At 34.8% G+C, this 22,190-nt stretch overlaps 1 protein-coding gene across 1 annotated transcript in view; it reads right to left on the bottom strand.

The window, feature by feature from the left end:
* Positions 1 to 22,190, bottom strand: part of LOC150107480 (YTH domain-containing family protein 1-like) — a 171,688-nt gene that overhangs the window by 7,448 nt on the left and 142,050 nt on the right. The window contains exon 5 of the mRNA XM_090391892.1: positions 21,335 to 21,380. Coding sequence (XP_090248018.1) covers positions 21,357 to 21,380 — 24 coding nt within the window. The 3' untranslated portion in view covers positions 21,335 to 21,356. The remainder of the gene's footprint in view (positions 1 to 21,334; positions 21,381 to 22,190) is intronic.

Genomic DNA, 22,190 nt, shown 5'->3' with positions numbered 1-22,190 from the left:
TGGGATTCAGAATACTGTCTACTTCAAATGGCTCCATCCTTATTTGCAGTGTGCAGTAAAACTAATTTCAAGAAATGTGAAGCAGTACGACTGAAAAAACAACAGGGTCATAAGCAGATGGAATCCAAAACACAGGTTTGTTTGTTTTTATCATTAAAAAAAAATCTCAGATCTCCACTTACTCCTGATAATGCTCAGCTCAACAATCAAGACCAAATCTTTCTTCTAGGACAGACTCTTACTCCAAACCTTTCTTTGCACAATCACATCACTTCTGCATCATCATCAGCTTCCAAAAAACTTGGCATCTTTTTCCACTCAAGACAGTACTTCTATGCCAAACAGTTACTTACTCTGTATAAATCTCATATCTGACCAACACGGCTCCATCCTTATTTGCAATGTGCAGTAAAACTAATTTCAAGAAATGTGAAGCAGTAAGACTGAAAAAACAACAGGATCATAAGAAGATGGAAAGTTTGATTTATAATGAATGATATTTTATCAAGACAAATAAGCAATTAAAATCACTGGACCTGACTGGAGACTTAAAATGGATGAAAAAAATGGATACTCAAAATATAGAACTACACTAGTGGCCAAAATTGTGGAAACCTTTTGGAAAAAGTGTATTTTTTAGGTTTGATGGCTCATAATACCACTTTTTTTTGATGTAATACCATAAAATTATATATCAATGGAAAGATAATTTAATCAAGAATGCAATGCAACAAAGTTTGTTCAATTATCTGTATTCTATGAAAAGTTATGGCCAAATAACCAGAAAAAAAAAAAAAAAAGCACAACTTGCTTAGATTGATATGAAGTAGCTTTCCTTCATTTGAATGTAGCCAATGAGCATGAGTGTTCAGAGAGCCAATTAGGTGTCATCTTGTTTTGGCAATGAGCCAATAAGATCACAGTAGGATTCAGCTATTGATGTCATGTATTGGTTTGTTCAATTATCTGTATTCTATGAAAAGTTATAGCCAAATAACCAAAAAAAAAAAAAGCACAACTTGCTTAGGTTGATATGAAGTAGCTTTCCTTCATCTGAATGTAGCCAATGAGCATGAGTGTTTAGAGAGCCAATTAGGTGTCATCTTGTTTTGGCAATGAGCCAACAAGGTCACAGTAGGATTCAGCTATTGATGTCATGTATTGGAGCTGAGAGGAGGACATTTGTCAGTGTGTTATGTGATTACTATCAAGTTGGTTTTTTTTTTTTTTTTTTCATTTAGCGAGCTTGTAAAATAATAAAATTAAAGAAATCATGCAAAGAGTTGACTGGTCACCCAGAAAGCAATGTAAAATAGTACTATTAAGTGAACAAGGCTACAGTTATGAAGAAATTAGAAGAAAAATTGGTGGAAACTTAACCAAAGGTGGCATTTCTAAATTTTTGAAGTCACTACAAAACCAGACTGGTAAAGGCAGGAAAAGGTGCACAACAGCAAGTGATGATAGAAGAATTGAGAGACTGTGCCTACGCCACAGAAGAAAATCATCTGGGTGTATACAAGATGAAATGGCGCAATATAATGCGAAGTGGAGTGCAAGGACTGTTCGGCGCAGACTGCGGGAATTTGGTCTAAATGCTAGAATTCCATATAAAAAGTCATTTTTATCTCTCAAACAAAGGTTGAAAAGATTAAACTGGGCTAAAACCCATGTTAACTGGACAGCAGAACAATGGGACAGTGTTATTTGGAGGAGACCAAAATTTCCCTGTTTGGTAGTGACGGCATAAAATACGTAAGGAGAAGAATCGGAGAAGATTTGCATTCCTGATTGCATTACACCTACTGTGAAACACCCACTTAGTGTTATGATCTGGGGTTGTATGACATCAAAAGGTATGAGCAGAATTTAAGTGATTAATGGGAATATAAATGCCCAAAAATACATAAATGAAATACTTGAGCCCAAACTGAAGTCTTCCGCATGTGATCTTTTCCAAGATAATGAAGCATTTATATTTCAACAGGCTTCAGCTCCATGTCATGTTGCTGCTGTGTGCAAAAAGTGGTTTCAAGATAATTATATTCCACTGCTGGAATGGCTTGGGAATAGCCCAGACCTTAACCCAATCGAAAATCTATGGAGCCAACTAAAGAAAATTGTTAGTCAGAAGCAACCCACCAATAAAACCCAATTAATAGAAGCAATAATTCAATCTTGGTTTCATATCATAACATCTGCAGAACTAAAAAACTTGGTTCTCTATGGGAAGGCGTAAGGTCGTAATTAACGCTAAAGGTTACCTAACTAAGTATTAACTCACATTGTGAGAATTTTTGTATATCTCATTTCTTCTATGTGTTTCACTTTTCTTCTTTATAACTGTTATTCTAATAAAAAATCCATCATAAAAGTTATTGCATTACATTCTTGATTAAATTATCTTTCCATTGATATATAATTTTATGGTATTACTCAAAAAAAAAAAAAAAGTGGTGTTATGAGCCATCAAACCTCAGAAATACACTTTTTCCAAAAGGTTTCCACAATTTTGGCCACTAGTGTAAAGAATAAAATGAATGTGAGAATTATAGAAGAATTCTCTAAGGAGTGTTTCTGGTAAGATAAATCATGGGAATATAACAAGGATCTGTATGTTTTGTAGATCTGGAAAAGGCATATGACAAGGTGACAAGAGGAAAGCTGTTAAATATGCTCCAGTTATATCAAGTAATACATACTCTCCATTTGAAGTGCACAGTTAGAGAAGGAAGTACAGGCAGATGGTTTCAGAAAAAATCAGGTGTGTGACAAGGGTGCACATTATTTCCCATGTTATTCATCATCATCAATGTGGATCACATTAGGAAGGAAAGTGGTATTAAATCTGATATCAAAATTGGTGATGGTAATCTTAAACTCTTTACTTTATGCAGATGATGTTATACTTCTGAATAAATTCAGGATAAGTTTGCAGGATTCCCTGACCAAACTGAATAACTGTTATAATATTTCTGGTGTGAAAATCAGCATTAAAAATACATAGACAATGAAAATAGGCAGGAACATTGAAAACATCAACTGCAGTCAATAGAGAACCTACAGAACAAGTAAAACATTTCAGCTATTTACGCACAATTTTTAGTGAAGATGGCAAATTAAATTTGAAAATTCTTCTTCATCTCGTCTGTCTGGTGAAAGGTTGAGTGCCCCTTTTTACAATGTATCTCCGAAGGGTTGACTTCTAGTCTTCTTGAACACAGTAATGAAGTTAGGGAATTCGTCTCTTTCTTTTAAGAATCTGAGCCAACTTTTCCTTGGTCTTCCAGGTGGATGCTGTTTTTCCATTTAGCATGATATTTGGAAGTCTGTGAAGAGGCATTCTCTGGGCATGGCCGAACCATCAGAGCTGTTGCTGAAGAATAATGTCTGTGAGGTTGTCCTGGTAGTTGAGATCCTGCTTTACTTGTTCTGTGGTTTTTATGTTCAGTCTAGTGTGTTTTGTTTATTTTTCTTAGGCACTTCCCCTCAAATGCATTATTTATTTTGAGTAGTTCCTTTTTAGTGAGTTGCCATGACTCACTTCCATATGTTGCTATAGAGATGATCATGGTGTTGATCATCCCTACAGCATTGTTCCATATGTTTAATTTATTCATGTTCAACCATCCAATGTTAATTCCGTGTTTTACTGTTTCAGTGCTGTCTAAATTGTGTGTAATGGTGCTTCCTAAGTAGAAAAAGAATTTTACTTGTTCTAAGGTTTGGTTCTCCAGGGTTATTTATCAGATGTTTTCTGCTTCTCTTCCTATTTTCATTATTTTGGTTTTACTGCTGTTGATCCTCATTCCAAAGTTTTTACATGCTTCATTTAAAAGATGGACTGTTTTCTCTAATTGTCAGCTGGATGCTGGTAGGATTACTGTATATCATCTGCATATTACTATATTATTATTATTATTATTTGACACCTCCAGGAAGTCCAAGGACTCACCGAGGGAGGGCACCTGCTATACAACTCCGTCTGCACTAATCAATCACCAACTAACTGCAACTACACCAATGCCATCTACCACCAATCACCACTGGTATTTCCACAGACGATCACAAACTTCCATGCCCACAGCGGGATTCGAACTCGTAGCCTTTTGGTTGGAGAGAGCGGATACACTATCCACTCAGCCAACCAGGCCAGCATCATCTGCACATTTGATTTGGTTTGATGTTTCTTCCATTTATATTTATCCCTGTTTCATTGGAGATTTCTTTGCATATTTCCTCTAGGTATATGTTGAATAAGTGCAGTGAAAGTGGGCAGCTACTTTGGAAACAGACAGCAGAATTAGCATAGCTGGTATAGTAGGAAGTCACTGAATAAATTTATATGGAATAAGGGAGATATTAGTCAAAACACTAAACTAGATGTATACAAGACAGTATTCAGCTTGTGTGCATCACACACATTGCACATATGGCTGGTGCGCCCCTGCCCCAAGGTTCTGTTTTTGGGCCCGTGCTGTTTAACTTGTTTGTAAATGATAGATCATGTGGATTGAACCGGGGGGGGGGGGGATCTTCAGTTGTTTGCTAATAGTGCAAAGTTGGGGAGAATTATAAGTAGCACTGCTGATTCCCTTCAGGAAAATTTGAATACTTCGACATGGACAATAGAGTGGGGATGTAGTTTTAATATTAATATGTGCAAGGTGTTGAATTTTGGAGTGTAGAAATATAAGGCTGTGTACTATATTGATGGTGCTGTAATGCAAGAAGTGGATGAGATTTCAGAGAGATGGTCGACTAGACTCTAGACTGAAGTTTAGAGGATGTATTGCAAGTGTTGCAAAGACTGCACATTGTTATTGCCACTATAAGAAGTACACTGACATGTAGGGATAAGGAGATGGTTGTCCCATTGTATAAAGCACTGGTGGACTATTGTGATCAGATTTGGTCACCTGGCTTTCATTGTGATGTGGAAACATTGACAAGGGTCCACAGACAAATGACTAAGACAATATCAGGACTCTGGAATGCTGGCTATGGGGAGAGGTTGAAGGAATGTGAATTGCAGAGTTTGGTGGATAGGAGGAAAAGAGGTGATATGATAAAGACATTTAAGTTAATGAGGGGATTTTAGGAGATTGATATCAAAGAGATTATAAAAGAGTAAAAGGCAAGAGAAGAAAAACAAGAGGCTATCCGTGGAAGTTATGTAAGAGTGTGGTGAAGGGGGGAGTGAGGAGTATATTTCTTATATGGAGAATTGTGAATGATTGGAACACATTATCAGAACATGTTGTATTAACAACATATTTAATGCAAGGAGCATTAAAGATTTTAAGATTCAATGTGAGATATGTTGTCAGTTGAATAGACCTCTCATAGAGTCAGCTGACTCCATGGAGATTGTAAAAATAATAATAATTTGCAATTCCTTAACATTTTTAGCAACAAATCTTCAACTGAAATTTTCACATTATCCATACTACTTTATGATAAAGCACTCAAGTTGAATCCAAACATGAAGATGAGAATCAAGTGCAAACTTGTTTAAAAGTTTATATGTGAACTTGAGCACCTTCTTGTGTCCTAAACAAATTCACAAAGAAATTAATACAAAAGAAAGAAACGAACATCAAACAATAGTATTTTGTCTCTGGAAAGCTTGATTAAAAATCATACCTCTAATTTCACTACTCATATAATATATAAATCAACAAGAATTTAGGCTAATTATCAAAACATTAATGGAATTTAATGATTACAACCCTAATCAAATCCAGCAGATAATTGACTCCTATGTTCCAACACTCAGGATTCTTCAATGGAACACAGGGTTCCAATCCCTTATATTTCTAGCATTTCTAAACCGATTGGTAGAATTTTGAAGAAGTATCATTTTATTCCCACATATTTTCCTATCACCAAAATTTCTCATCTGTTGCCATCTACAAAAGACAAACTGTCACCTCTATCTTTAGCTGGCGTTTACCAGATACCTTGTGAATGTAATCTAACATACTTTGGCTTAATACCAACAAATACCATTCTGCAGAAAAAAGAATTAATGAACATCAATATTATATTGGTCAAAAGTCTGGTCTGGCACAACACAGTATTGACATTAAACACAGCATCCACTGGGATGAAGCTCTTCCTCTCCATAGCAGGTTTAAATATGAATGACTTTTCAAAGAAAGTTGCGAAGCCCTTTTACATCGGCCAAATCTGAATCAGAACAATTGTTTTTCTTTCCCAAAAGTTTGGGAGATTCTTATTTTATGTAACCATCAAAAATAGTTTTTAATAATATTATTTATTAATATTAATTTCTAGCATGCAGCAATAGTTTTTAATTGGTAACCCACTGACTGCTGTATATACCTTGTATTCCCGTTTCTTTGATTTGCTTGTTTCTATACACTGATGATGTACTGTTATTTTCAGTACAAAATATCTGTACTTTCATTTCATTAAAGTTAATTACTGTGGTTATCATGTAGTTTATTGTTTGCATGTAGATCAGTAGAAAATCAAAGTATTCTGGTCTGTGTACCTGAAAGAGCTGCAGATAGAGAGAGTGAATACAGCAATCCCCCCGATTAGTGTGTCATTTTTTTCGATACCCAAATTCGATTAGTGTGCCTATATACATCTTAAAAATAAATGTCACAGATTTTAAAAATTTTCAATCTATACAATTTTTATGGCTAACTATTTTAAAAAAAATCACTCACCAGGATGAAATAATTTAGTTTATTTGAAACATTTTACAGTTATTTTTAATGGCATACTACACTATTTCCATGTACGCTATGTTCCAAACTTACTGCCAAAATTATGTCATCTGCTTTACATAGCATTTTGCTGATCATATCTCGTGCAATTGTTTTCCTTACTTTTTTATTTTAAATTATTTTTCTAACCTTTAATCATGAGTAAAAGAATTAGTGAGCAAAAAATAGAAGTGTGAAAATGATTCGAAAAGTAATCTGATTGGAAGAAATACTTGAAATAACAAAAAATGAACAAGGCGAGTCCAGAGCAAAGATAGGACAAGAACACAAAAATGGTTGAATCCACTGCTGAATACAAAGAGAAAGGTAAGGCTGCTTCAAGCTCATCATGCATGCACTCGAAATCAAAGTATTATAATGATTGAATTAGAGAGACTTCTTTTTACATGGATTGAAGATTGTAACCAAAAACGGATCCCGCTAAACACTGGCCTTATTAAATCAAAAGTCTCTTTGTAACCTGGGAAGAAAGGGCTATCAATGATGGAAAAGAAGAATAATTCCACATTAGTGCTGGGTGATTTGAGCATTTCAAAAAGAGAAATAGCCTACATAATGTTCTAATCATCACACACAAAGCTGCAAGTGCAGATAAGGAGATATCCAGAGATTTTGAAGAAAATTATGTAAGAAGGGGACTATTGTGATCAACAAATATTTAATGTTGATGAAACTGGCTTTTTTTTTTTTTGAAGCGAATGCCTTCAAAAAAAAAAAAAGACTTTTCTAACCAAATCAGAGAAATCTCAGCCTGGTTATAAAATCGCAAAGTCGAATGAAATTACTGCTAGCAATATGCAAGCCGTTTGGAAGCACATTCTCCCAATTGTGCAAATGATTTTAGAGGCTTTTCAAATGAATTTAAGTTAATTAAATCTCATTCTGAGAAGTTGAGTGATTCTGAGCTGCTAAATTTAGATGCACAGCAGGAAGATCCCGAAGAATATGAAGAATATTTAATCACTGACAAGCCCAAAGAGGTTTCACAGAAACAATTTGAAAATGGTTTTCATACAATCGATGTTTTTAAGCAGCAATGCTTAGAGGCTGACCTTGGTGAAGAGAGAACCAGTAAAATTTGCAGAAGAGGCAATAGGGCCATACAGTCAGTTGTATGAAAAAAAAAAAAAATAGAATGCCCGCCAAACTACGTTAGCTCAATTCTTTGTTAAGAAAAGCAAAATAATAAATTTATATTCTGAATATGTTTTATCATCTTTCAGCTTCATGATCTTCCTTTAACTAGGCCCATGAGACATACCTAATTCTTTTATAAAAAAAATTAAGGGTCAAAAATGAAATCTGAGGAACGAATTATACATTTTCCCATAGGTTATTATATTCGATTAGTGCATTTTCGATTAATGCGCCTGTTTTAAAGAACGCATTAGGCACATTAATAGAGGGATTGCTGTATTTACATAACTTGCACAAAGAGAAGCTGCATGGTGGAATGCAGCTGTGCCAAGATGGGAGTGTGTTTAGAAGCATTTGGTGATTGATTTGATGATTGGTTCGAGGTTGTGAGTGGGAATGTAAATTAGCACTAGTGAAAAATTAGTGATTTTTTTATCTGTTTTATTGTGTTTTTTTCCTTAGAAATTTAATGTATTATAGTGTATTAGTGTAGATTTTCATGTTTTTAGAGCATTCAGTATCTTTATAACATTTTTATTGTGATATTGTCAGCAATGCACCAACGTAACAAAGAATGGTGGCAAAGACCACATGGTCTAGCAATTTGTGGGATTTTATTCAGTGAAGTGTGTATGAAATGTATTTGCCAAGAAAATTAAAGAATATGTGGAAGAAAATTGGAACTGGAGATAGAGGATGCATTAAATGTTTCAAAAGTGAGTGTCTGTTAGGTGACAAGAACACAACAAATGATGTTATTAAGGAGAACATTATGTATGGGGACTCAAGATTGGGGAGTACGTAATGAAAGCGTGACAAAATTGTGTTTCCAAGGGGCAAAAATTCATGATATTAGCCATGCCATCTGGATACAAAAAGGTAACTTAAAGGAAACGACAGTCTTGGTTCGTACAAATGATTTGAGAGGTGAAAAGTATTCTATGAGGGAAGATGTAAAGAAGTTGTTAGAAGAGGCAAACTGAGGAGTGAGAAGATGAAGAATGTAAGTCTCCTACCATGCTATCTTAAAAACAATCTGAGGAAGAGGGCATTAATAGCCAATGAGTCTATACATATATTGTGCAAAAGGAACAATTTAGAATTTGTGGATCAGTGGTCTCTGTTTTCTGTTTGATGGAAAGAAGGATTTATACAATGCTGGACTGCAACTAAATGGTTTTGGTGTTAGGTGTCTGGAGAGAGCTTTGTTCACCGAGCATGCTGAAGTACAAATTCAGGGAAACTTAAGCAATTAGGGTAGAAGCAAGTGCGTTTGTGTGAAAGTACCCATGAAGTGAGTGAATGAGTGTGAGAATGACCAAGTGAGGAATCTAGTCTCTCAAGCAAAAATATTGAATAGGGTAGGCAATTCAGAAAGTAAAGGTGGGTGGGTGGATGGGGGAATAAAGGGATGCTGCCATTTCTATATACTAATGGCAGAAGTATCAGGAACAAGAGGGAGGAGTTTTTGGCATTGGTTAGTGCACCTCACCAAGCATTATAGGCATTAGTAAGACTTGGCTAACAGCAGATGATGTAGTTACAGGGATTGAATATAAAGGGTTTAGTATTTTCAGGGAAGATAGAGAAGACAGGATGGGGGGGGGGGAAGTAATGCTAACGATAGTAGATGGATTGCAGCCAAAAAGAATAGGAGAGAAATGGCAGGGTAGCTGTTCATTTGAAGCAATCTGGTCTGAGATTAAGACCAATAATGCAAAATATACAGTTGGTTGTTGCTATATGCCAGGGAGTTCCACGGATGATCCGGAAGACATGCATCGCCAAATTAGTACAATGAGTATACAGGTCGAGTGATTATTATTGGGGACTTCAACTATGGAGATACAGACTGGAAGGAAGAAAGATCACATGGCAGGAAGGAAATAGAATTTATTGGTTAGTGCAACCTTGCCAAGCGTTATAGGCATTAATAAGACTTGACTAACAGCAGATGATGTAGTTACAGGGATTGAATATAAAGGGTTTAGTATTACCTGCAAAAAAGATAATTACTTAAGCTAACATGTGATGGAGGGAACTAGGGAGTGGGAGAGAGTATTGGACCTGGTCATAGGATCAGAAGAGCTATCCATAATTAAGGTGACAACATCACCTCTAACTGGTGAAAGTGACCATGTGGTCTTGACTGGGAGACTGTAAAACATGAGGAATATTCTATCAAGAAGGGGTATTTGTGGAACTACAAGGCAGTTGATTATGACATGCTTAGGATAAAGCTTAAATTTGTAACATGGCAGGGTAAGGATGTTAGTAGTGCATGGGATATAGTTAAGGGTTATCTAGAGGAAGCAGTATTAAATTGTATTCCAAGGGCTGATTGTTATAGCAAATTGTAAACTAATCATCCATCTAATCTTGAGTGCTGCAGCACTCAAGATTAGATGGATGAGTAATATCATTAAGCATGAGCTGCAGAAGAAGAAAATGCTGTGGAGGACATATAAAGAGAAAGGTAACCAGCAAACTCATGAACAGTACAAGACTCAGGCAAGAAAGGTGACAGCATGAAAGGAAGACAAAATCAGATTATAAGAAGAATGTAGTCAAGTAAGTCAAAGGAAATCCCAAAGAGTTCTTTTGTAATGTGGCAAATTAGTGGAAGAATGACTATGGAAGATTAATCTTAATGAGTGATGATGATGGTCATGAGGAGACAGAAGTGGGTAAAAACAGTTGAGTTACTAAGTGACACCACTTTGCAAGAATACATCATCTTAGTGAGGTTACTGCTTTAACCTATGTGACAGACACTAACGTGGGAACAGATGTGGATGAATTGGGTTCTTAAGATATTGCAGAATCTCAATGTAAATACAGCTGTGAGATTAGATAGGATATCAGCTAGGGTTTTGCAAGAATGTGCAAGGGAACTGGCAATGCCTTTGACTAGGCTCTTTAATATAAACCTGAGCTCTGATAGAGTTCTAAGGGGGGTGGAAAGAGGGCAAAATAATTTCTTTGCATAAGGGAAGTTCTAAGACTGCAGTAGGAAATTATAGACTAATCAGTATCTCTGGTAAAAGTACTAGAAAAATTGGTAAAAAAGAATTCAAGAATGGGTAGATAAAAATATGATACTGTATGAGGGTCAACATCGCTTTGTTAAGGTCGGTCATGCCTTAGTAATTTACAAACTTTTTATAATAGAGTAACAACTGAGTGGATAAAGGAAATGACTACACGATGATTTTGCAGAGGCATTTGACAGAATACCACATGGAATTCTGTTATGCAAATTAGAACAAATAGGGATGGATATGACACTGGTCAAGTGGATAAAAAGGTGGCTGCTGGACAGATATCAAAAAGTGGTACATGGAGGGGGCAGAATCGAGGTGAAAACAGGTGACTAGTTGTGTGCCACAAGGTTCAGTGCTGAGACCATTGCAGTTTAATTTGTACATAAATTATATAGGAAATAACCTGAAAGGAAATATTCAGTTGTTTGCTGATGATGAGAAATTAGGTAGAGTAATAGTTAATCAAGGCGATGTGAAGGGCTTGTAGGACAATTTAAATAGGATGTCAGTATGGGCAAAACCTAATGGATGTCAGTTTAATGTTGAGAAATATAAAGTTATGCATTTTGGGATAAATAGATTACAAGCCAAGTATCACATTGATAGCACTGTGATATATGGTCATTAATGTAATGCACGTGGAAACGTTGTTACTCTCCAGAAACTGTAGACAAGAAAACCATTTTCTCCAACATCTTACATAGACAGCTAGTCAGAGATACTGTATAGTAATCTGTTGGAGTTTCTGGATCCTTCCTGGCTTTGGAAAGGCAATAACAACTGCTCTTCACTAAGAATCTAGAAATCCATGCTAAAAAAATTCTGTTTAAAAGGTAGGACAGTCGATCCATGGAAGACAGCAAGAGATGATTTAACCATTTCATAACAGATGTCATCTGGTCCTAGTGAGGTTAGATGACACTGAAGCAAACTTTTAAAGTGAAGATGTTTTAGCATTTTGCTTTTTAAGGCCAGAAATTTGGGAGATAAAAAGATACTGTTGATGTTTTGTCAAAATATTCCCTATGCACATCTGCAGTGTACCTTTTGGCTCAGCAACTGTACATCAATTTTTGGTTGAAGATTCAAAGTGGGTGGGTGGGTAAGTGGTATATCTGTCCTCCTTCGTTTCCCAGATTTCATCCAGACTTCTTTGGAGTTAGCTGATCTGGTTATAAAAAACTTTTTATGCTCAGATATTTTATGTACTATGAGCAACCTTTCACTCTACCCATGAAAGGTTGCTCATAGTACAATTAGAATCATGGGTGAGCTAAGATGTTTTTTCTATTCTTATTAATTTTTTTATAATATATTTGTATATTTTATTCATTTTTTTTTACCTGGTCTGAAACCCCTGCTCTAGACACTGAAGATGGAGGCTTTTTAAAGCCACACTTCAGGCCTCAAATAAAGCAGGGCAGTAGTCTCACACAGTGCAGTGAAATTTTTCTATCACCTAAAGACAATCACATACATCTGTGTCCATGGTGGGATTTAAATCCGCAGTCTGTTAGATGGGGAGTGAATATGCTAATCACTTGGCCACCCACAATGAAGAACACAAGCTTTGTTCCAAGGTTTCTTGGCTCTGTGCATTCAGCATTTCATTATGGTTTAAAGACAGCTTTCTGAAATTGTGGGCTGCATGGTTTTCAAGGGAGGGGGGGGGGGGGCATTACATAATTTCATTAGTAAATCAGTAGAATCTGGTTAATTGGGGCAACCAGTTATTTGGAACAAGAGACTGCAGCTCAAGATTATCCCTCTGAGGTATAATCGCTTGTAAATGGTCAGTGGTATAAGGATAACTGGCACAAGGAGAGCATAGGTGTTATACTGTGCCAAACTGCAGAATGTAAACGACTCATCATTCCTCTTACTGACTCAGGTTATACAATGTATTACCTGAGTCAGTGAAATATTACCTATTTCACTGCTCCATTTTTGGATAATTTTGTTTTTAATTTTAATTTTTATAAAAATTTTGGACCCTTACCAAGATGCCACAAAGATTTGTCATTAGCTGAAAAAATTGTCTAACTAGACTAAATCAATGGCCATTCACCCAATACTAGCCACTATTGTCTGGCTAAAATAACCAAGCACCAAAATTTACAATCACATGCTTGATACAACAGCAAGATAAACTGTGAGAAGAACTGAAACAACTTGAAAAATAGGGAACATCCCAAAAATGGAAGCATGAAAGTAAGATATTGATAATGAACATGCCCTAAACCAGTGGTTTTCCATTATGACTGGATGAGAAGCGTACATGACGTCAATGGTGCAATGTATAAAAAAGAAGTCGGAGAAGCTAGCTACAAAGCTGGGTCAAGATGATTTTAAATAAGATTACATTGAAGGACTTTAAATGTAATCATTGTTTGTCATTGTTTCTGTTGATATTGATGATAATTAGGGAAATTTAAATATGTACATATTTTGCAATTATAATTAATTTGAATAAATGATTTGTTGCTCAGTGAAATGTTAGTTTTATATATATAAACTAACATTTCTATATATATATATACTGGGGGGGGGGGCTGGATCTTCAACAGTTCTTTGCTGAAAAAAAAAAAAAAAAAAAAAAAAAAAAAAAAAAAAAAAAAACAGCTAAATGTGAAACCAGATATGATGCTAAAACTCTCCAGCTTAAAGCTGACATATGTTTATGGGAGTCTGCAAAAAAGCAGTATCATTCTTTGTATTAATATATTTAGTATACACAGTATATATATAAATTTTTTTTTTGCACAACCTTAATTCCGTGAATGCTTGAACACTTTTAACAAACATTAAATACTTTTCAAGTGTCTTAACTTTTGGTATAATTCACAGTATATCCTATAACTATCCTTATTTTCCTCTGACAAATATTGACTCCAGAAAAATACTCATTGCCGTATAAGTTGTCATTTTCCCACTTAAACAAGAGAGTAAAGCGAATAAATTGTTAAGTCAGTGGCAGTGAATGTTCTGGTAGACAAATGCAAGGTATGACTTCCTGTGTGAGAGAGACATTACTATTAAGCATATGCTCTACAATCATCCCTCTGATGTTATTATGTGTACTCCCCAGAGTTGACCATTTAAATCCCTGCATTACAAGTATAGGAAATGGCAACTGCAATATGCGGCCAGGATCATCCTGAGAAATATCTACACAAGGCAGTAAATAGATACGACATACTAATATGAAGTACTACCAAGAGGCAGATAGCAAATGCTTTGTCTTCTTGTTAAGTACAACACTGTGGAATGGGTATGGTTGCCTAGAAGGATGGAAACTGTGTGTAGGTCCATTCTCTATCCTATCCTTATAGATAATGGTAACATTCTGTAATGTAAGATCTTCAACAGGCTTTAAATGTCTCCTGCAGGAAAAAGCACACTAGCTTTTACTTCTGCAAGAGGCCCCTAATGTCATCAATGTTTTGATAGAATTCAATTGTAAGAATTCTTTCGTTATTTATTTTTGGTGGATTCATCTGGCCTCCAATGTTGTGTAGTCTTCTTTTTATTAGTTTACAATTCTTCCTTTTGGAGATAGCCAGTGTTCCACTCCTCCTTAGGAGAAATATCCAAGCATCATCAAATTCAACTCAGTCCAGGATACTGAGCATTTTAAGAATTTTGTCTCTGCTGCATCTATTTAGAATTATGTTAACAGACACACACACTCAAAAAAAAAGGTCGAGTAAAGTGCCAGGGCTCCCCACCCAAAACAAGCAATGACAGAAGTGGAACACCAGAGTTATCCCAAATGCGATACCAACACCACAGCAAGTCTCTTTTCCCCAAGGTTCCTAGGACCATGAAGACGGAAACTTACTGCAACAATGCTGACCCTTGCAGATGAGGCCACTAGTTCACTGATCCATCTCAGGCCATCCATGCACAAGGATCCCCCCCACCACCACACAAACACATACCACCAACTTTCCAGATGTCCTTCTGGTCATGCTGAGTAAAAAATATTGCCAGAGGAGCAGAGTAGAGCAGCAAATAAAAAACAAAAATAGGTGAAAAATGAAATGGTCCAGTACCATCACTGGGAAGTTCTTTCCCGCTCTGCATATTGCTGCTATGATAGCACACTGAGGTGTGTTCAATATCCTCAATTTTTTCCCTATTTTCTGCTGCATCCATTTATAATTAGCAATTTAATCAAAAATTGCTATCTTTATTGTGCTTTCTTCTTGCAAAATGAAAATAACAGAATATTCCAAAGACATCTCGTTTTTAATGTGATGTTGATGAGACTGTCTGAACCATCTATGCAAGTGACATAACTACCCTAACAAGAACTTATATAATTATATTTTTTTAACCAAAAAAGCTACAAAACCAGCATTCGCACATAACTACTGAGACAACAAAGAGAATCATTCTGGTCTTCTTCCTTAAGATTATTATTATTACCTGACATCTCCAAGGAATTTTCTTGTTCTCTTCAACAGTATTGACATTGTGGAAGAATAAAGATGTTTACATATCGGCCTGGAAAACAACATAACCAAAACAAACAAAAAAAAATTTACAAAGTGGAAGCTTAGCAACATTGATGAAGTATTGCTTCAAAGGTTCACTACACAAAGAAGTGCTGTATATTCTCAAAAGATGATCTGATCTTGAAGGTTCAAGCAGAAAAATTTGCTAAACAATTTGGATGCAATGATTCTGTATGCAATAATGGCTAGCTGGATTGATTTAAAAACTGACATAACATTATTAAGTTTTAAAAAAGACTAATTGAAATTCTGTTTATCATTAATTAGTATTATTTTTAATTACGGAGAAATAAACTGTGTTAACTGTATGATTTTCAAATTATGGACAAATAAATTGTGTTTAATATTAAGTGCATTGTAGTCTATACAAGTGTATTCACGCAAATAATATCCGGATATGTAATTATATATATATTTTCTCTCTAATACTTCTGTTTGTTTTTTTTAAATCTATCTTTTTATTGAGTTACTGAGAATTAAAAAAAAAAAAAAAAAATAGGAGGTAGATTTAACTCATCACTGACACAGTGAGTAAAAGTTATGAAGAAATTCTGTCAGTCCCCCTAGTGCTCATTATAACAAAGTTCGACTATATACAATATGTGTGCGTAATTTATATATGGTGCTAAAGATTAATGCTGTATAAAAATTTAAAAATGGAAATAATACTTGATGAATCTGATAAAATCTTCTGGAGTGTATAGGGCTCAAATAAATTATGAATAAAATGGTGACTGCACTTGACAAAACAAGCACAGTTGACATAAACAAGTGACAGAGGACAGAAGTCAGCTGCAGAGTGCAAATGTTCAGGACAATCAGAAGAATATTATCAGGACCAGGAGACATTTTGGTATCTAATTTGGACAAGATTCTTCTGATCTCTTTCTGATGAAAGGACATAGAGGGGAATTTAGGATGGTTGGGAGGTAATTTATGAAAATCAGTTATGTGCGCATTTGAGGGAAAGTATTAACCCAGGAAAGTGACTTTTTCTGTGGGTGATGATGCACTAGATCCATTTAAGTGCAACAAGGGCGGAAGAAATGCCAGGCAAAAGCCAATTACTTTGGCAAGATCCCAGAAGGCTTGGCTCCAATTTGGACACAACGCAAGTTTCCTGCTTTTGGTAATTTGAAATAATTTTTGAATACATTGGTAGTTTTCTCGCAGCTGTTTCGGGTTTTGGTCTTCTTCTTCCTAACATGGAATTTAGGCCAAGTGGCCTGTTCCGGTCTCATGCCATCTCTTTCTTGGTCTTCCGATTCTTCTTTTTCCACTTATTTTGTATCTGTATAATATTTTTGGTAGTCTGCTGTTGTCCATTCGATTTAAATGTTCTAGCCATTTTTGTTTATACTGTATTATGTAGTAATTAATTGGTTTTATTTTCAGGGATTGTAAGATTTCTTCATTTGTTTTGTGGTCCCACTTGGTATATCCAGCTGTTTTTCTGAGGAACTTCATTTCTGTTGTTTGAATTCGTTTTTCATCTTTCCTTTTCATGGTCCATGTTTCGCTTCCATATAGTAGAGTTGGTTTTGACAAGACATTATATAGTCTGATTCTAGTGTGTTTTGTACTAGGAATGGCTTAAATATATTATTTATTATGCCATTTACTTTGACAAAGTTTGATATTTTAGTGTCCATGTCTTTTTCTTCTTCGTATGATAGATCACATCCCAAGTATCTGAAAGTGTTTACTTGTTCTAGTATTTTATTATCTATCACTATTTTACTTCTTATTGGTTTTCTCCTTTGCATGCCGTTATTTTTGTTTTTTCTTTAGATATTGTCATATTATATTGCTTTGAGATATCATTTAATGATTTTAATGATCTTTGTAAGTCATCTTCTGATGTAGCTAATACTATTTGATCATCTGCAAATAGTAGTGTATCTATCTTCATTTGTGGGGTCATTTGTATACCAAATGGGTTATGCTGTTTCCAGATTGTTAATATTTCATTTATATATATATTGAAAAGCAGAGGTGAGAGGGTACATCCTTGTCGTACTCCTCTTGATATATCTTTCCATTCTGCGATGTGTTCTAATTTAACTGCTATTTTATTTCCTGTATATAATTCTTGAATAGATTGTAAAAGTTGGTTTGGTATGTTTAAATCAGTTAATATTTTAAACATTTTTTGTCTATTAATTTTGTCAAAGGCTTTTTCATAATCAATAAAGGCCATGTATGTTTCTTTTTGAAATTCTCTTCTCTTTTCTATTAATAATTTTAAAGTAAAAATTTGATCTATGCAGGATCGGCCTTTTCGGAAACCATTTTGTTCTTCTAGTAATTTATCTTCTACAATTCTGCTTAGTTTCTCTTTTAATATTCCTGCATATATTTTATATCCTGTATTCAATAGGCTAATTCCCCTATAATTATTGCAATTGTCTTTATTTCCTTTTTTATAGATTGGGATAACCAGTGCCCTTTTCCAAGAGTTAGGGGTTTTTCTGGACATCCAAACCACATTAAAAAAATTTCAGAAATCTTTCATTAAATTTTTCACCTGCATTTTTGTATAGTTTTATATTTATATTGTCTTCTCCTGGTGTTTTCCTATTTTTCATCTTCTGTATTATATTTTTCAGTTCGAACATTGTGATATTTTCTATTAGGTCATTCTTTGTCTTATAAAATTTTATTTCATTGTTCTCATCAGTCCAGAGATCTTGGAAATAGGTCACCCATTTTTCTAAATCTATTGTTTGTATTCTTATCTTTTCTTTTATTTCTTTATTCATGTATTTTATTACTTTATAGGTTTATCTTCTTGGGTTGTGGCTTAAATAAATCCTTTTCTAGTTCTGTAATGAAATTGTTCCATCTTTCTCCATGTTTTTTCCTTACTTCTTGTTTTGCAATTGCACTATTTCTTTTATACTCTATTTCTGCTTCTATTGTTTTGGAATTTAGCCATTTCTGGTAACTGTCCTTTTTGGTTTTTATTATATTTTCTATTTCTTTGTTCCAGTCTCGTAGTCCTCTTTTTCTAATCCATTTGCGCTTTATTCCTAAGGTTTCTGTTGCTGCTTTTGTGAGAATTTGTTTCAAATTTTCCCATTCATCTTTTATGTCACTTGATTCATGTGTGGTTTCTGTTTTTAAGTTTGTGCATTTTTGATATTGTTGTCTAACTTGAGGATCCTGTAATGAAGAAATTTTGTAGCTTTGGCTGGTAAGAATTTTCAATTCTATGTGTTTTTAGCCACTTTGGTTTAAAACGAATTTTTGCTGATACCATATAATGATCAGAGTTTAATTCAAAGCCTCGATATGCTCTAATGTCTAAAATTAACTCCGCTAATTTAAAATTTGTGATAACGTAGTCAATTACTGATTTGTATTCTCTAGCTGACCAAGTATATTTATGTATTTCCTTGTGTTTAAACATTGAATTCGTTATTCTCATATTATTATAAATGACAAAATCGTGCAATCTGTGACTATTTTGATTACATGCATCTTTGCCAAATTTACCTATGTTTGTTTTGTATTTTTTGTTTCCTATTCTGGCATTTAAATTTTGTTTTCATCAGGTTTTGGTATAAGTGGTAAAAGGAAGATCCAGTATACTCGATTCTTTGCTCGTACAGCTTTGATGCACCTTTTGGAGAACTGAGCTTTAGTTTAGATGGAATGGGGAATATGTGTTTTAATACCAGTAAGAATTACTTTGGTGATATGTTCAATGCATGTTTAGGTTGGAATTATAAATAATAGTCTAACCAAGGGAATGAGGCACAGAAGTCAGGAAGGTCATCTGAACTGGCATTGTTATAATGCCAGAACAACTTATAGTGGCTATGTGATAGAGTGGCACTGCTCCATAGAGAAGAGATAAGCACTAGATTGTGGTCTGAATTGCCTAGAGAACAAACAACATTCGCAATGTGCTTGAAAAGTTCACTAGTGAGAAAGAGATCTAGGGTGTTTAGGAAGTGGTTTGGATTATCTGGTATTCTGATGAGCAAGTGAACAAATTGTGTAAGGCCATTAGTGATGGCAAATATCTGAACATCTCCACCTACTTGGTTTGTGCAATGGGAGGAGGAAATCAGGAATGGAGAAAATTAACATTTAACAGAGGAAGTCAGAGTTCAAAGTGATTGGTGGCATTGGAAGAGCAACAAAAACAGTAAATGAATTTGAATGAGAAGAGCAGTAAGATTTTCAGGCAAAGATGGTCAAAGCCAGGCGATTCTAGGTTGGATGTTCTCTGACAATATCAAAGCAAATGTATATACAGATGCCAACTCTTGAGTCAAAAAGAGTCAAACAGCGCACAACTGGTTTGCTTGAAGGGGGGGGTAGAACTTTGAGTTTCTGTCAGGAAAAGTAAATAGGGTTTGCAAACTGGAAATGGAAGTGAATACTACTGAGGCTGGAACTGAGACCAAATATGTTTGTTGATTTGGAAGGCACTGTGCAGTTTGCTTCATGGGTCATGCACATTTCCTGTGCAGTGCATGTATACTAGTTTCCGTATTAGCTAATAGAAGCCCCTGATTTCTGCAGTAGCATTATGTTTTTATAGTCAATGATCCCACCATTCATCATTGCCATTTTTTTTTCTGGCTGTTGTCATAGTTGACAATCTTGTAAGCATGATGGGGGGGGGGGGGGTGCCTTTGAACTTGTTGTTCATTGGTGCTATTAAATCTGATGTGCTTGTTGGTGTGTCATAGGCCATTCTTGATCTTTTTTTCTTTTGTTTGTGGGTTTGAAGCAGTCACTTGGCAACACTACATTCTCTAGCTAACTTAATGATATCATTCTTTAGCATGTCTGCAGTTTCTGTGTGAAAGTTGATGCAATGAGGTCACAGAATTTATTGGTGTTATTTGCAGGGGAAAGGCTTGCTAATAGTGTCAAGGCTCTGTTCAAAGCTGTAGATGCACCTTCCCAAGTTCAGGAGTTGTTCTGCTGAAACGAGGCACAGTGGAGAGAAGAAAGGTTTGTATGTATTTGACTATCTTTGCACAGCAAGCATGCAACTAGTGATAACAGAAATCATGCATAACATTTTTTTTTTGTGAATAAGTGATGCCTAGTCTGCAATTGTAGCATTTTGTATCAATGTTTTTATTCACATTTGGGTGCACTGGTGAGAATCAAAGTGCCCTGTTGTTATTGGGCTGCCCATCTTTGCTTTGTGGTAAGAAAAATGGGCACTTGCACATGGCCAATACTAAATTGAAACTTTTTTGAGCCACTTAAAGTACTTATGGATTGCACATGAATATTCAAGAAGCTCAGCACCTATGCTGTGATTTCATTTGGTGGAGATTTAGGAGAAAAACACTTGAAAATGATGAAATATGGGAGCATAAGTTTAGAGCAATTTATTTCAAAATTTCCATCCTGACTGCAGCTAGTGTTTTCATATTAAAAAACAAAGGATGCCCCTACAACATATCTTAATATTATGTTTCACTTTCTGTGCATAATCAGTTTACTCTAAAGAATAACTGATCATAAAAGCTTAACAGAAGATATTATTCCATTACATGCTATTTAATCTTAAAAGTGCTCAAATTTCATGTATATATTTATTTATTTACACCATGAACAACCTTGATGTTTCCTATTATTAATAGGAAACGATAAGTGAATTATTTTAATAATTAGAACAGTTATCAAATATCATTTAACTGTTCATATATAGATGCACAAAATTATATCTAATTATGTGCAATAAATTTATATATTTCTCAAACTTCTGGATTTAAAAGTAAAATCGATTCTGGAATTAGCATTTAAATATTTTAAAAAAGTTGAAAGAAAATCAATTTACAAATTAATCTCAGTATAATTAGCAATCTATCAAAAGGCTTTTTGGATTATTACTTACATTAATGTATTGCAAAGAAATATCAAATAAAACACGCATCATCTTCCTGTAAAATAAAGAAAAAAAAATTGCTAAGCTGATATATAACCTAACTTCACATATGTAAAATTTTAAACACACACACACACACACACACACACACACACACACACACACACACACACACACACACACACACACACACACACACACACACACAGTAATTCTCAATTACTTGAACATGCAGGAAAATCAACTGATCAATCAAGGATATGATTAACCAAAGGTAAAGTTATATGGAAGCTGTACCTGATGTGAGTCACATGACACCTAACCTATCTAACTCCAACTTAACATTCAAAAACAAATTGCTACAATAACCTTCATGTCACTGTAGCAACTGAGTAATGATTGTTAAACATCAATCACTTTAATGTCAATTATTTGCAATTTGTTTAAATATCAAACTTGAACCTAACATCAGAAAGCCTGAAAACTAGTCATATTTATGCCCTTTATTTCCACTTTTACCTATTTTCAGCCCCCCCCCCCCCCCCACACACACTTCTGGCAATGAAGTGAAGAGATTGGATATCATGTAACTTACATCACAACAGTGTTAAAACATCAGACTTTCAATTACACAAGCAACTGAAATGAATGATTTCTGGAAATCCAGTGCTTGTTTTGTAATAAAAATAATTCAAATATTATTCTTCAATTAAAACCTTATTCAATTTCAAACACCTAGCAATTTCATAATCTCATGGTTTTAATGTTTCATAATAAATTATATATTCAAAATGTATCAAATGTTCAATTTACCTCCTATATAATATATATAAACACTTCTCTGTACTTATTCAAATCATGTTGA

The sequence above is a fragment of the Typopeltis vanoorti genome, chromosome 4 (assembly GCF_054136105.1).
Source record: "Typopeltis vanoorti isolate ZY-2024b chromosome 4, IOZ_Tvanoo_1.0, whole genome shotgun sequence".
NCBI lineage: Eukaryota > Metazoa > Arthropoda > Arachnida > Uropygi > Thelyphonidae > Typopeltis > Typopeltis vanoorti.
Note: the sequence above shows the minus strand (reverse complement) of the source record. Positions and strands in the feature narration are given on the sequence as shown.